General features: G+C 37.3%; 1 protein-coding gene across 20 annotated transcripts in view; it reads right to left on the bottom strand.

The window, feature by feature from the left end:
- The window catches only part of KDM6A (lysine (K)-specific demethylase 6A), a 131,258-nt gene that overhangs the window by 61,480 nt on the left and 54,077 nt on the right, over window positions 1–15,701 (bottom strand). For 19 of the 20 annotated variants that reach the window (XR_001411479.1, XR_001411481.1, XR_001411483.1 and 16 more), the window contains exons 4-5: window positions 12,521–12,641; window positions 1,369–1,423 (exon numbers count right to left, since the gene is read on the bottom strand). Coding sequence is in view for 10 of the 20 variants with exons in the window: in XM_014938080.1 (XP_014793566.1) it covers window positions 1,369–1,423; window positions 12,521–12,559 (94 nt within the window). In the remaining 10 variants the exon portion in view is untranslated. Of the gene's footprint in view, window positions 1–1,368; window positions 1,424–3,083; window positions 3,152–12,520; window positions 12,642–15,701 lie in introns of those variants that run through there. The other variant, XR_001411488.1, reaches the window with a different exon arrangement.

The following is a 15,701-nucleotide window of genomic DNA, read 5'->3' as shown; positions in this document are numbered from 1 at the left end:
GCCTTTAGAAATGAAAGGGGTAGGATTAAGGTGATCTCTACATGACAGTACCCAACACCCTGAGTCAGAGTGCAAGGTTCTCCTTCAACTACAGGAGAACCTACCAAAGTATCTCTCGTTCCTCTTCACTGGCTACCTTTGGGTTTGTCAGGCACCGTGTCCAAGGCCATAGGGCAATGAAGCCTCCATATGGGGCTGTACATCTACATAAATCTGGGGGCAGAGGGGACTGTGGGCAAAGGGTTAGGAAAACCTTACAAAAATTCAGAGATACAATGAAAACCGAATATAAACTAACATGCAAATAATAAAGAATCACATATCTGGGAGAAAACAATAAAAGCCTATTGACTTAGGAAGAATTTTGCAAGTAATTTTACAAAATTAGCTGTGCCTGCTCCTGATCAGTGACAAAGCTTTAGAGAAGACCTTGTAGCACAGCTGGCTCCTTAGCACTGATACAGACAGCAGTTTCACTCATTTAAACAAACCCCCTTTCATTACTCTTGCTGATAGAATATTCACAATTTCATCCAGCTCTGAATTAAGGAACGACAAAAATGCTTTTAAATACTTTATCCAGTGCTTCTGAAGTTAGACTTAGGAGGTAACTCAAGCTCAACACCAAGAGCAGCATGAAGGTCCTTTAAAAACTGAGGGAGTTATTTCATTCATTCATTTCAACTGTCTGTCTTTTAATTCTTACAAATGCCAAAACATGCAGTAACATATGTTTATTCCTGCATACAAATCCACTAACTATGGATAAATACCTGCAGGATGCTCTGTAACAGCCTACAGTATATACTGCATATGATAGATCATATTTCACTACAAGATTCACGTGTTAAAGTACAGACTAATATATAGCTGGCACCTAATAAAACAAATAATCAAATTTCATTTTGTACTTTTTCTTACTTCAACAGCATAAGGGTGATGCTGAGTTTTAGATCTATAAATGGCATTAAAATGATTGCTGAAAAATGACAGATTACCAAGGCACCACAAAGTTTTAAATAATTACTATTAAATGTGTGCCATGGCACAAGCACTATTTTTACAAATACATAAATAAGTAAATAAATAAACAATCAAATGGTACATTTCCTCCAGAACTCAAGTCTTCAGAGGAATTAATAAGCTAAGTCTCAATTTTTACTTATTCCATTTACTAAAGCAATCCATAATTCCACTGGAATATCTGTCTCAATATTAACAGATGGAGACAGGTTTTGTAGTCTCCCTCTCTCAGTACTCATTGTTTTGATTTTGAAGGATTGGATCATTAAAAATTGATACAGTTGTGAGCATAAGACAAAAAAAAATCTGAAACAAAATAAATTGAAATACTAATAGGTTACTTACTTTCAGCGTTAGACAAAGTGCAGGGATTGCAGTCGATCAAAGCTAACTGAAAATGCTGAAAAAAAAAAGAATTATTTGCTTTTCAAACAAAGTAATGCTAGCACTTCGGCAAATTACTAAGAATAAATCAATTTTGTACTTGAAAAATCAATACCGCATTTGATCATGTGCCTTAAAGAAAATTTTCCATTTCTTTTCAACTGTTTACTAAACGAAAGTTTTTTATTGCAGAATCAGCAATGCTTCTAGTAATGTCAGATGGCAACAGATATCTTCACAAAATAATTGAGATAGCATCTGGAAGAATGATTTGACCATCAAATGAACAGTTAAAATGGGAAGATCAAATTTTCCTCAGAATGTAGTCATATAGCTCATGGAGATAAATATCAAGCTCTCAATTTTTCTATCTAGAAAAATAAAATGTTCTTCCTTCAGATTGAGTGATTTGAAGTCTTTTTAAAAAATTGATCTCTCGTGAAAAATCACTTAAAATGAATACCTTTACATTAAAACATGGGTTCATACAGAGTTCATATGTTCTTACATCCTATCCTCCAGATATTAAGATAACTTCAGTTAAACATTAAAGCTTGTTTATTTTTATTAACTTTTCCTCAAAAGATACAAAAAATATCTTTCAAAACATCTTTGCATTCTGAAGTTCTGAGCCAAGTATTTCATTCTTCTAGAAAGAAGGTCACACAAGCAGAGAAATAAAGTCTGTCTGCCAGAAAGCCTGGATGTGACCAATCATTTCACAAGTGTCATGCTAATTAGCAATCACTATTTACAGTTTGAAACGCAACCAAGTGTGTTAAACACAGGCATACAAACTCAAGTGCCTCTGAACTTTTCCATAAACTTCAGAAAATTCCTAATATGTATAGAATTTGGAATAACATATTGATTCAATAGAGAATAAGGCCTAGGAATATAGGAACCTAAGAGGTAGCATGTAAAATATTCCTGTTAATAAATACAGTTATCTACAAAATACAGTTTCAGGTGGCTTCTAATACACAAAATATTACTGATATTTTATTTTGCTAACACAAAAATCATAATTTAGTTCCAGCCGTTAGGATGCCAAACTAACTGGCATTAGGAGCTTATTAGTGTATCTGTGAAGAAAAAAAAATAATCCTTACTAATGGATGCATATGCAACTCGCTTTCAGTATTGTCATACTCAGAGCTACACAACTTTCCTCATGGTGCTAATAATATCTCATGTATAGTATGTCTATATAACACAAACCTCAAAGATTTATATGAAGAGTTTAACAGATCACCACATTTCTAAATAAACATTGTAAACAGAAAAATTATTAGAAAATTACTGTATTATGCATAGCAAAGCATAAAAAAGAATGCTCTCATGAGCTCTGCGAGGCACACAGTGATGCAGCTTACATCCTCACTGACTTCTATCAACATCATTTGTAATATATAACAGCTTTTAAAAAATGAAACAAGCTCGAGTGATAACACAAATCTATGATTTTTAATGAACATTTTAGCAATATCTTTCCCAGAAAAGAGAACAGAAAACAATGTACTCTTATATACATTACTTGTAAAATAACTTTTTAACCTTAGAGCAAGAATTAAATAATAGCTTATACATATTAAATATCAGCTTTTTTCTCTGCCTTGCCTGTTCTTTCCTCTACTGTTCAGCAGTCAGACAACTTAAAATCTCCCCTCACTTACATTGCAATGCAGGTTGTGTGCCTCAGAGACATCCGTTAGTCGGTTACCATAGTGATTCTACTAAGCAGGCAACTTAAAAAAGACTAAATAAAAATAAAATACTTTTTTTTGCATTTTGCCTGACAAAAGAAAAAAAGGAACAGACCTATATGCTTTGGCCTGTACATCGAGTATACAGATTTAAATGGTACAAAATCCTTTTTGCACAGATGTGTCATCTTGCACTGTCACTAACAATTAATATGAAAAGATAAAGCAGAAAGGCAGAGATTTGCTTTCGCCTAGCAATGTTTTTATAGAAAATAAGCAGATCTAAAGAGAAACGATTGACAACTGTTCCGTAGTAGCTTTTCAGAAGGGTTATTGCAGTAAGACTCACGGAGATAAAGCAGACAACCATATAAAAAAATTTAAACATTTTAATATTTAAATATGCCAGCAGTATCAGTGCTGTACAGTAAAATAAAACAACCAACAGGAATATTCTCAGCGATGCCTCCTAAAAATTTAAATTCTTACTGCTACATTAGCTGACTTTTAAATTTCAAAATCCACATTATGAAAATTTTCTGTGTAGTAAATTTCTGCTTGCACTGCTCACTAAGCTACAAACAGTAAAGAAATTGATAAACCGGAACCTGTAACTACAGCAAAACAAACCATTTGCACTAAACAATTATCGCAAAGCAATACACAGAAAGCTCAGAATCTTTCAAACCGAGAACCTTAGAAATGCACATACACGAGCAAACCTACACCTCTCACCAGATAAATAATACATAGCTCCCCGTTCAGTATTCAAAATCAAGACAAAAAAAAAAAGCATGCATGCATTCTAACATATAAACCTCATCAGCCAAAAGCAGATCCACTAATAACAATTACCAGCACCAAAAAATTAAAAGAAAAAATAAAATAGTAACAATTTCCAACTTCCATTTCTGCAACAAACAGAAGCGGCTAGCAAACATCTGCACCTCTCTCAAATATTGCAGTACTGAAGCTGGCTACTGCTGTGTGAAATAGTTATTATGCAGGAGAGGCCGCTGCAGTTCAGAGACGACATACAATACCTCAAGGCAGACAGCAGTCTATAGAAATTCAAATCCCGAGTAAGAGGATTTACCTAGAAGGCAGTGTTCTGAATGCTAAAAAGTAACAGGCTCTCTTCAAGAGCTGCAGCTCAAGTCACAGTATACCTTGATTTGTAGCCATCTGTAATTACACAATTATCTACAGCCTATTTTGTCTCCTCTGGAGTCCTTGACTTGCCTCTGATTGTGGAAACAATTTCGAAGGTAACCTTTCCAAGGATCAGAAGTAAGGTGCATTGAATATAAACAGAACTAATGAAAGCATTAAGTCTGGTAGTAAAATAATAGCAATCTGACCCCGGTTTAGGTAACTTAATATGTTTTCACGACCACAACTAACTTCAGTTCTCCTAACAAATTAGTCCTTTACAATTTAAGGGGCAAGCGCCCAGGTTTTTGTTGTTTATTTAATCAATAAGTGACCAATACAAAAAAAAGAACCATTTTCTTCTTAGTGCAAGATTTTCAGCACTGTCTCTGTTTACATCCAAGCTTGAGACCTCAAAATAGTGACTCTACTCCCTCCTCCTCTGGAGGATGACATTAGCAAGTTTAATAGCTCCCCATTCTGCATTTATTTAGCAAGCAAGGCAAGCCATCACTTGAAACCTGACGACTCTCCCACAGACTTACCATGAAGGAAAGCTCCATCATGACTCAGTAAAATTCTGTCAGGAGATGGCTGTTCCTGCCTAGGTGACCTAGGTGTGATGATGGCTGTGCTCCTCAGAGCAGCCCTTTGTTCAGAGAAGTAGGGCACAGAAGGCCTTGCATAACCCGCCGGTGGCAGGGCGCCAGGCCTCCATTTGCCAGGCCCGCCTGGGGCCATGGGGGGAGAGAGAGAGAGAGGGGTCAGGAGAGGACGTGCTGTATGTGCCGCTGCCTCAGCTCATGGCTCCACGCTACAGCCAATTCATCTTCTGAAACGAAGGTCTGCGCAGGCTAAACACTCCCTTACTTTTGTCCAACAGTCAAAAAAAAAAAAATCCCCCAAAACCAACAAACAACCCTTAAGACTGAGGAAAACTGTTACACGGACAGGGCGGAAGGCGGCTGCTTGAGGAGAGAAGAAACAAAGGCCACATATACACATAAACTGAATAACTGCAGTATGTTCCGAAGAATCTCGTCCTGACTAGCTGTAAGTGAAAAGCTCTTTTCAAACAGAAAGATCCGAAAAGCTGTATTTGCACTAGCCAGAAGGCAGCTGCATTTGAATTTGCCGACCAACACCTTATATAGCACACCACAGTGATTTTCACAAATCTCGACGCTCACGTTTGCCTGTACATTTTATCGTTATTTGTGCAACATCAGAGTTTAGCTAGGGGTTAGCAGTCCCAAGGCCTGCCAGCAGCAATGAAGCACCATGGGAAGAGGGGGTCAAGTGAGAAGCTTGTCCCCACTGCTGCACCACCAACACCACCAGGGAGCTACACCACCCCGAGCTGGGGTGGCTTCAGGACCTGCAGGTCTCTGCCTCACAGTACAATCCTCGACAGCTACCTGTGGCTACCAAGCCAGTATACATAGCTAGCTACTGCTGCCTGCCCCCAATGCCAACCTATCATAGAATCATAGAATCGTCTAGGTTGGAAGAGACCCTTGGGATCATCGAGTCCAACCATCTACCCTACTCTACAAAGTCCTCCCCTACACCATGTCCCTTAGCACTGCATCTAAACGGCCCTTAAACACAGCCAGGGATGGTGACTCCACCACCTCCCTGGGCAGCCTGTTCCAATGCCCTATCACTCTTTCGGTGAAAAATTCTTTCCTAATGTTCAATCTAAACCTACCCTGTTGGAGCTTGAAGCCATTCCCTCTCGTTCTGTCAGTTACAGTTACAGCTAATTAACCTGAACCAAGATACCTCTCTCGCGAGGAGAAGGTCCACAAATGACGTTAAGTGTACCAGGACCAATCCTCGTTAGCTTGAACACTCAACTGTTTCTCCTCTCAGGGTTTGTTCTATTTTACCCCCAAAATGACAGAAGACACCACACAGTATGTTAAATTCAACGACAGCATTTACTCCTCTTTGTAATCATAACCTTTCTAAAATACATCTACACATCTACAGTCTTCTTTTCTAGGAAAACTCCAAAATGACTCAAAAACCCAAGCAAAACTAAGAATAACAAAAGAAAATACTCTGTAGTCCAGACATTGTGATACCATGACCCACTGTCAAAACCAGTTGCGCTAATAACTCTCTTGCAGTTTGATGATGGTGCCATGCTGTGATATAAAACTTTCATGTTTTTACTTCCTGTACATGTCTCTCCATCGTACGCGTATGCAAACTACAAAGACTTAGAGAACAATTCCACTTCCAAATGCTGTTTTTCCATCCACTTTTTCATTAATTTAATCTTTTGACTCATTTCTTCTTGCTTTCTACAAAATGTTTTTTAGGTGAAGTGCTTGAAATCTTGGATATCCACCTTGCTACCAAACAGCTAAAGCCCTTTGTTTTCTTTTTTACCTAAAAGTGTCGCTGATTAGCTTCTAGTAGAATTATGAACATAAAACAAGACAGAAGAAATTAAAATTTCTCATAACTTTATGTATTTTGACTACTTAATTTTTCTTTAATAATTAAGAATACATAAGGTTTCAATTTAACATATTTAAGCTTAAAAATTATTAATCTAAGCATGTATGGAAGATAACTAGGTTGTGAAACAGCACTTGAAGGCTTGAAAACACAAATTTTCACTTTCATAATTACATTTTTATTTATTACTGAGAAAAAGAACATAAACAACTGAACAATATGGCTGTAACAGCTACATGTTGGCATACAATAGCTGCAGTAGCTAAAAATATCTTCCATAAAGATGTATGTATAGACAGGAGAGTTATTTGAGTGAGTGATGGAAAAGTGTCTGACTGCCTATAAATAAGTACTTCAAGCTGTTCATCTGTAAATCAGTATTTAATTTTTTTTATATATTTCATGCATATTCATGTAATTCATGCATATTTTCCCAATAAATTCTAATTCTTTCACAGACTTTTTCTTACCCTAATATAACCAATATGTCTTAACAATACTAACAAATGAGAATCTTTAGGAAAATAATTAAAAAATTAAAATTGTATTTAAATTGATGATTTATGGGCAAGATCAAAGCATAGGCCTGCAGCAAACTACTAGGGGATAGCTGTTTCGTGTGTAAATAAGGAACAAAAATTTCTCAAAGTGAAAGGCAGAATCAGTATTTCTACCAGAAGGCAGATAATTGAAAATGTAAGTAGTTTAGTTCTCATCCTTCTAAGGGTTTTAGTTACTGGGCACAGGATACATTTGCAATATTTAAAAACCAAACAAAATTCCCAGAGGAAAACATAGCTTGGTTTGCCGTAAAATAATCTGCTTGTGTCCAGAGTCCCTACTGACCATACATTACAAAAAACCAACCAAACAAAACAACAAAAAATAATCCACCACCAAAAACCTCCCAAACAAAACATCACCTCACAAAATGAAACCCACAGAAAATCTCCCACCTACCTTCAATGTTATCCTTTTAATTCCCTCAATGTTATCATTCTAATAGATATGAAAAACTAAGATTTATTTTTTTCCCTGGAAGTGAACTGATTTTCACATTCAAAGGGCTTTCAGGATCATAGCCCTAAGTTGCCACCAAAAGCAAAGTATGGCACTTTAACACCACCAAGCAGAATGACCATCAGATGGAAGACTGGTTTCCCATAGCCACCCTTTCCACCGTAACCCAACTACTGAACTAAATAATACCTAACCTGTGATTTTTCTTTTCTTATGCAGCTTCTCTTTCATGCATGTCAATAGCCCTGTGCAACAAATCCAGCTCCCCCTTTGTGCTCTACCCAGCTCTGCATACAGCTTCTGGGTGGATGAGAGGAATCAGGATTGCCCGATGCACAGCAACTCCTGTGTGGATGGGACAGTCACGTCCCAACAGACCAGAACCATGACCCATCATCTGGCACCTCTGTTGTGGACCAAGCCAAGCAGATCACCTGGTCCTCAACTTGCAGGCTCTGGGACAACATGTTGCACAGGAATCATAGAATCATAGAATGGTTAGAGTTGGAAGGGACCTCTAAGATCATTGAGTTCCAACCCCCCTGCCATGGGCAGGGACACCTCCCACTAGGCCAGGTTGCTCAAAGCCCCATCCAGCTGGACCTTGAACACTTCCAGGGATGAGGCATCCACAACTTGAAATCTCTTTCATTCTGACTTATTGGCTAGAAATCAGTTACAATTCAGAAGTACTTCAAAGAAGAACTGAAACACATCCACAAGACAGGATGATTACATACATGTTTGAGAAAGGAGGCTAAAACTGAAAAAAATATATTCAATAAATAGAAAAATTACTAGGATAGCAAGTGACATGCTAGAAATAATGTGGCACGTACTCAAAAGCTTAAACATCTTTCCACCTACATTTACAAAACCAATAAAAAGATATTTATTATATTCCTAGAGATCTTTCTTTATTCTCCTTTCAGATTATCACGGTGCCACCACAGCTAACACCATCAAACGTATTCCTAGTGTTGTTTGTAGGAAATGGCAAATAGATAAGGAGGAGCAGGACACATAGTAAAGTGTGAAAAGGTTAGGACTGTGAGGTAAAGCTTAATAGGATGTTGCTGCTATAGTAATCAATAATAAAATCTCCTCTTTTCCCCTTACCAAGTCATTGCCAGTTGATTTTGGAATTAACTGTACTTTTCTGATGAATGGGGCAAATTCAGCTTTCATGTATCCCCACTGAAGGTAACACTGCCTTGTCAGGTTACACAAGGACTGTTTTCTGTTCAACTAGAAAGGCTGTTTTTGTTGTTGGGTTTTTTTTTCCTTTTAATGTAAGCCTGAAGCCAAGTAATTTTCAACAGTACTGGTCCAGTTTATGGCAATGGGATAACAGAGTAGCCAAAAGTTCTCATAGTAATTTGCAAGCCTTAACTGTATCAACATTAAAAACATGCAAAAACTGTATCAACATTAAAAATTACTGCAAAGCAGTAATTGATTTTGAAAAAACACTGAGTTGATTTTATGCTTGTTAAACAGCACTCCAGTAATTACCTTGATCATCAACATCTTAAAATAGTAAAAATTAATTTTTTGCTTAAATTGCTTACATAAAATATAGATGATTTATGTTAATGGTCTAAAATCATGAAAAACGTGGAATATATGACCTTCAGACTCCAATCTTCCCCCTTTGCCTGAAGACTCTTTCTGACAATGACTCATCTGTTGGCAATGGTTTATTCTTAGCAATTACAGACTTAACATGAATGTTTAAATACCATCAAAAATATTATGATATTTCAAAGTACGTTAATGCAACATTGGTACAATCTGTGAAATCCAGTCACAAGTGAATATCAGATGATAAGTTACTTCCACTGGCTGCCCCAGTGTGGAATAGCAAGCTCAAACTGGGCTATGGAATATGTAACACAGAGCCCCTGAGAAACGGTCTGTGTCCAAGGCCAGTCACTAGCAGGCTGGATCCTAAGCCCCATAACCACCCTCTAAGATCCTAGATCCTTTTAACAAGGTCCACAAAATCAAAAAAAGGCACAACAAGACAACTCTGTCTTTTCATTATTTTGGATTACTTATCTTCTGTGGAAAGATGAGACATTCGGTCTCAGAGAATGAGCCAGACATTCTGTGAAAACATCCTTCCACACTCTTTCATCATCTTTTCCTCATTTTATTCTCCCCGTGCTTGTGCATAACCACTGCACCAGCACTTCATTTTGTTCTCTTCACTAAGTATTTTCCAACTTGCCTCTCATATTCTTGTCACTCACAGAATTCTGGCTTGAGGGTGCTTTTTTTAAACCTCAACTCGGGGATCAATGAGATAGGCTTTTAAAGAAGTTACTGCCCTGTTTGTTCCACTTAGTCTACTCCACAATTGATATATTCTGATGTATACGCTGACATGTTTCCATCAGTAACATTGTGTTCTCAAAGTAAATCAGTCTCAGGACTGTACATGATATCCACAGCCGAGCTGAACACTGCTGAAACTGTTCAAGACCAAGTGGATTGCCCCACTCGGTCTTTTTTTTCTTGCTCCTCACTGTTGTTGATTCTCTGCTGTTGATTCACTCTGTTGATTCTCTGCAACCTCCCAGCAAAAGAAGCAAACCAGAAACTCTACCTTATGTGTTGCAGTTGGTAATTCCAGAGTAAAGCTTCATATTAGGTTTTGTAGCAGAAGGGAATAATACACCTTTTCATCCTCCTTCCCCATTCACACTCCTGCCATCTACCTTGCATTGGATCTAGCAACTGGCACCTGGCAAATCTCAGTGTGAGCTGCTCCACCTCAGTCTGCAAGTGGAAAAATCACTCGATCCAACACAGCAGAGGGTGCCAAACAACACAATCAGGATTGCAAGGTGGAAAATGAGGCAACCTGCAGCAACAACCTGCAGTTAAGTACAACTATCCTTAATGTAACCCCACCCCCCATCACGTTTATTTCATCATCCTTTTGAAGATCATCGCCCTGCCCTAGGCTAAGCTGTTTTTGTTGCTGCCTTTTGTTTTCTTATGTGACTTGGTCACATTGGACATAAAAGTAATGGAATCATGATAATTCTGTGTTACAAAAGATTAATTTATTTCTATTTTCAAAATACTACTTTGGTGCTTCTCTCATTCCTAGTTGGTTTATTGAAAACTAAAATTTCTGTATACTCAAAATCCTTGTGATCAGTGAGCTTTTTATTTTGCAAAGTTGTGAAGATCAAATACAGTCAACTGTTTAGACTGATTTCTCATAATATCTATTTAAATACTTGATTCAGTGACAGAATTGCATGTTTCACGGCACAACAGGAAAAAGTCATTGATCATTTTTTTTTATTACAAACTACAATGTAAAAGTTCCTTCCATTACTTGATTACAAGTTTACTACCTCCTTGTAAATTCACTCTCATGTTTTATCCTTAATACCTCTTTAAAAATAAAACCAAAATGTAATTGTTCAGCACTCCTTTTACTCCCTGTTTCTCACAACAGGGAATACTAAATCTGTGCCAAAGTACAAGGAAATAGGACCAACCAAACTCACATATAATCACTTTCCCAACATAGTGATCTACCTCTACCTCCCCTTGCTCTCTTTGCCATTCATTGCACTGAATCTTTCCTACTCCTATTGAATATCATCCTCTCTAATCACAATTTCCAACTCCACTGGTCTCTGTATGTCAAGGCTTGGACTATTGGTGAAAAAAGGAAGCTTGATGAGAGAAGTGCTTCCTATTATTACAAATGCTGAAAGAAAAAATTGAGAGTAACACTCTACTCTTTCAAATCTTGGACAATGTGATTCTTACAGCCTCACAAATAGAACTTCCAAGAAAACAATCTGCCAGGAAAAGGAAGCCACAAGATTCTTGAAAACAAAACATGCAATGTTTTAGGATATATTAACATGCAGGAACGTAAATTATACTTAATTACAAATTACAAAATTCTCAACCCTGCAGGTGTATTTCTCAACAACATGAAACTCCGTTAAAGAACAGTTCCTTTTTCCAAGACATACACACCTAAAATTTAGAGGTCAGGAAGGAAAGAATATGGTGACAGAGTAGAAAATGGGGGGAGGAAAAAAATGGGCAAGCATGTTGAATGGAGGGAGATAAAATGATAGATTACAATTGGAGATAAAAAAAAAAAAATGCAAGCAGTAAAAATAATTTAAAAGAGTACGGAAGAAACAAAGTACTGTTTTAACACAAACCATTTCTAACTGATTAGCCAGAAATTGTTGCCTTAAAAGCTGACTCTTAAACCAGGAAATAAAAGAATGATTAACTGCTAGAAAAGTAGAAACAATATAAAAAATTGATATGAGAACATTATTTTGCATAAAAGCTTTCTATTTTTAATGATTTTTAAGACCTTCCAGTTTACAATAGTACAGCTGGGGGTTGGGAAGAACAAACATCAAGAAATCTAAGCTGCTAGTTCTTCTCTTATTTTTCCTCCATCTTTCTGTACACCCTCAGGCTCCTCCCAGAATAGATTATTTTCACAACAGCCCTATACCAAATCTTTGATCTACTGGAGTATCAGTGCTCATCTATAATTTTGCTGGGCTTTTCTGAGTATTTCTAGCACCTAACACACCTCAAATCCTACCCTTACACAGACTTTAGACTAAGATACTTCATATTGAAGCACTTCTATTCCTAAAGCAGGTAGGATTTAACTGCTATAAGCTATTCCTTGCAGTTTTAAGGTGTCACACAACTTGTAACAAATGTTAATTCAATTTGAAAGGACTTAAACCTACCTTTAAACTAGACTCATAGTCTGTGTTCACTTTGAACATAAGCCCAAGTCGCAAATGAATTTCCTTGGCTCGACAAAAGCTGGGATCAACATAAAGCGCCTCCTGAAATGCTTTAATTGCCCTGGAAAAAAAAAAAAAAAAAAAAAAAAAAAAAAAAAAAAAAAAAAAGATTAAAAAATTGTTTTTTACTGAAGCACTACTTTATAATCAATGTTATTTATATGACTAACAGAAAGTGGATCAGAAAGTACTGTTACAGAAGAACATACCAAAATAATGGTTCACATGCAATGTTTTCAGTGCATGACTTTTGATTCTCCAAGAACTGGATAATTTTGTACTCTATCTATCCAGGTATACTTGAAAGTCTAATCTTTTCTATTAATTTAGAGAAGCTAATCTGCTGCATGAAATACAGTAAAGTATCTGCTACTTCAGAAAGGATGACTCAGGAATTAGTAACAAAATCAGTGCAACTTTAGAACAACACAGTGATCATTCATGCCACTACCAACTGCCAGGTGGCTTTTGATTCCAGGTAGTGCAGACCTCCAAGAGCAGCAGCAGAACAGAAGGACTAAAAGAAGAGATCACGCATGTCTCCTTCCGTTGCACCAACCTGCTCTGCTTTCCACTTTGTTCCTCCCTTTCATAGCACCAGCACTGTGCAGGGACTCAACTAATGCCTATTGCTCCATTCCTTTCTGGTCATCCAACTACCTCCAGGAAAACACAGATATGAAAGCCTGCCACCTCCTCGTGCTGTAACTTTTCATACTCCCATGATAGAATCGGAAACCATCTTCACCTATTTCCTTACCTTTAAATCCTCTCTACACATGCCCCTGTCCATGATGGCACTGTACCAGATAAAAAAATGCTATATAACAACTCTATCTTCCGAATAGAAAGAATGTGATTCTAAACAGGACTGTTTTGCCTCTCAGGCCAACTGCATAAAATTAGGACAGCTGTAATTCAGCTAAAAAATAATAGGTTTAAATGCACAGAAAAATTAAGAAAGAAGCTAAGACTCATTGTGTTCTCTCGCCTGAAATCCAACGACAGGTTGAAACAAAATACCTTCACATACATCACTCCTCGTACAATGACAGAAATCAGAATCAGTCTCACTTAGGGTAGGATCCAAGCACCCATGCCAGGGAGCCCGTCCCCATTTGCTGTCCTAAGCAACCCCAGAGATTGACACTGAGCAGGCAGATGACATGCAAGCCTATGGGGAGAATCGTACCCACTGTGGAGCAGCACAGGGACACTGGACAGGAATTACCACAGTGCCTAAAAGCACACAGTGTTTAGCTAAATTGATTTCATTCCTGCTCTCCAAGCGCAGCCTTATTTATAAGGTTAACAGTTGCAACAGGAAATTCAATAAATATTTTTCATAGACCTTTTTATTGACAGAACACATAAATTATCATTTTTTAATCCATCAGCTTACAGGCTTTTCTCATTCTTGGTGGCAGAGCAAACCAAAGGCACAGAACTTCCTCTAGACAATGCAACAAAACTGTACCTAAAGTGTTATCTGACTTGTTTAAATACAACTTGAGAGCATTAAAAAAAAAATATTACTTTTTTATTGCGGAACTGAAGTATCCTCTACCACAATCCTTCAGAAAGCCTTTCCTTACCTGATACCCTACTTCTCTGCTAACACAAGGAAAATGAGCAGTTGAAGCACAAAAGGGACAAACTTGGATCAGCTAAGCAGTCTCTCAGATCTCATCTAATCTTGTCTGTAATAGTATGGTTGATGATGAACACATGGCTCAGTACAAACAAGGATCTATGTCTCATAACAGTATGCTCACCCATCATCTACAAGAACACTGTTCAAACTGAAAGGCCAAAAACTGGACTGATCACTAAATATCGGCACATTTTTTAATCTATATTTTTGTTACGCCAAAGTATAAACTTTACGTCTTAACTCTAATACAGTACCCAACATGCTAGCCACTGGTACTTAAAATCCATTACTTGCATCTTGATCAAAGACAGTATCCTAAGTTCTAAAAAAGAAGAAAACCAGTGTCTATGCTGCTCATCAAAGAGCAGATAAAAATCAGGAATCAAGACATTGTGGTTCTATGCCACGTGGGAGATTGTGACCATGCTCATATACATTTTGTGAGCTTCACATTCTTCACGTTTAGCTAGCTTGCTTGGTCAGAAAATAGTATTTCCATATTTCCCCTATGTCATATCTCATTTGCAAGGATCACTGAAACTTGAATTTCTAAAAAAAATGGCTTAAGAGAAACTGTAAGAGACAATAATATTTTCATAGTCTCTTGCTTACTGAACAGGAAATATTATTCATTGCCACAGCTGAGCAACAGAGTTAAACAAAGCCACAAATATTAACAACCGACTTTTAAGGACAGTTTTGAAATTCAGTTTGAATGTATACTGTCATTCATTCAAAAGAAAAGGAATGTTGTCTACCCCTGTCTTTCAGAAAACACAGCACTTAAAAACCAGTAAAATTATCATCAGTGGACAACATGTAAAGACTGTGTCTCTTTTACCACAGAACCTGCCAGCCACAGACAGCCTCTATGAGGTTTGTGTAAGGTTTATCTCCCTACAGACGACATGGCAACACCATTCGTCCTTGTATGAGCTGCTTGTGGAGTCAGGTTCAGCATTAGTAGTTATCATAAGTCTTTGAGATTATGTTGCAACTCAACGCGATTTTCCAATGAAGACAAGCCCAAAATGTGTGAGGAGGAAGAAAATTAGTAGGACAAGACACTCACTCCCTGAGACACAACCTATGCAGAAAGTACAGGCATGCTTTCCAAACCACTTTGATAGATGCTTGGAAAAATATATGAAAACAACCAAGTCAAAGGATAAAGAGATTTTTGGTTTAAGACACTGTTAAGAGTTCCCATGCTAAAAGCTAAATAGTAACATTGTAATGTACATTTCAGTCGTATTTGATCACTCATAAACTGATGGTTTTGGGAGGAAAGGCAGAGAGGCTTTAAGGGCATTATTTCCCTGAGAGGTTAAAAAATTCAAAGGAGTGTAGTGAGGGAGTATTGAGTGCTCCCATCCATTGCATTGATTTGGCAATGGAATGGACACACTAGTAGAGAGTTTGGTAAAAGACACTCTACTTAGAAATTTTCTTTCAGCTTCTAGTATG

Source organism: Calidris pugnax, unplaced genomic scaffold (assembly GCF_001431845.1).
Source record: "Calidris pugnax isolate Ruff unplaced genomic scaffold, ASM143184v1 scaffold25, whole genome shotgun sequence".
Taxonomy (NCBI): domain Eukaryota; kingdom Metazoa; phylum Chordata; class Aves; order Charadriiformes; family Scolopacidae; genus Calidris; species Calidris pugnax.
The sequence above is the reverse complement of the archived record's forward strand: the minus strand, read 5'-3'. Positions and strand labels throughout refer to the sequence as shown.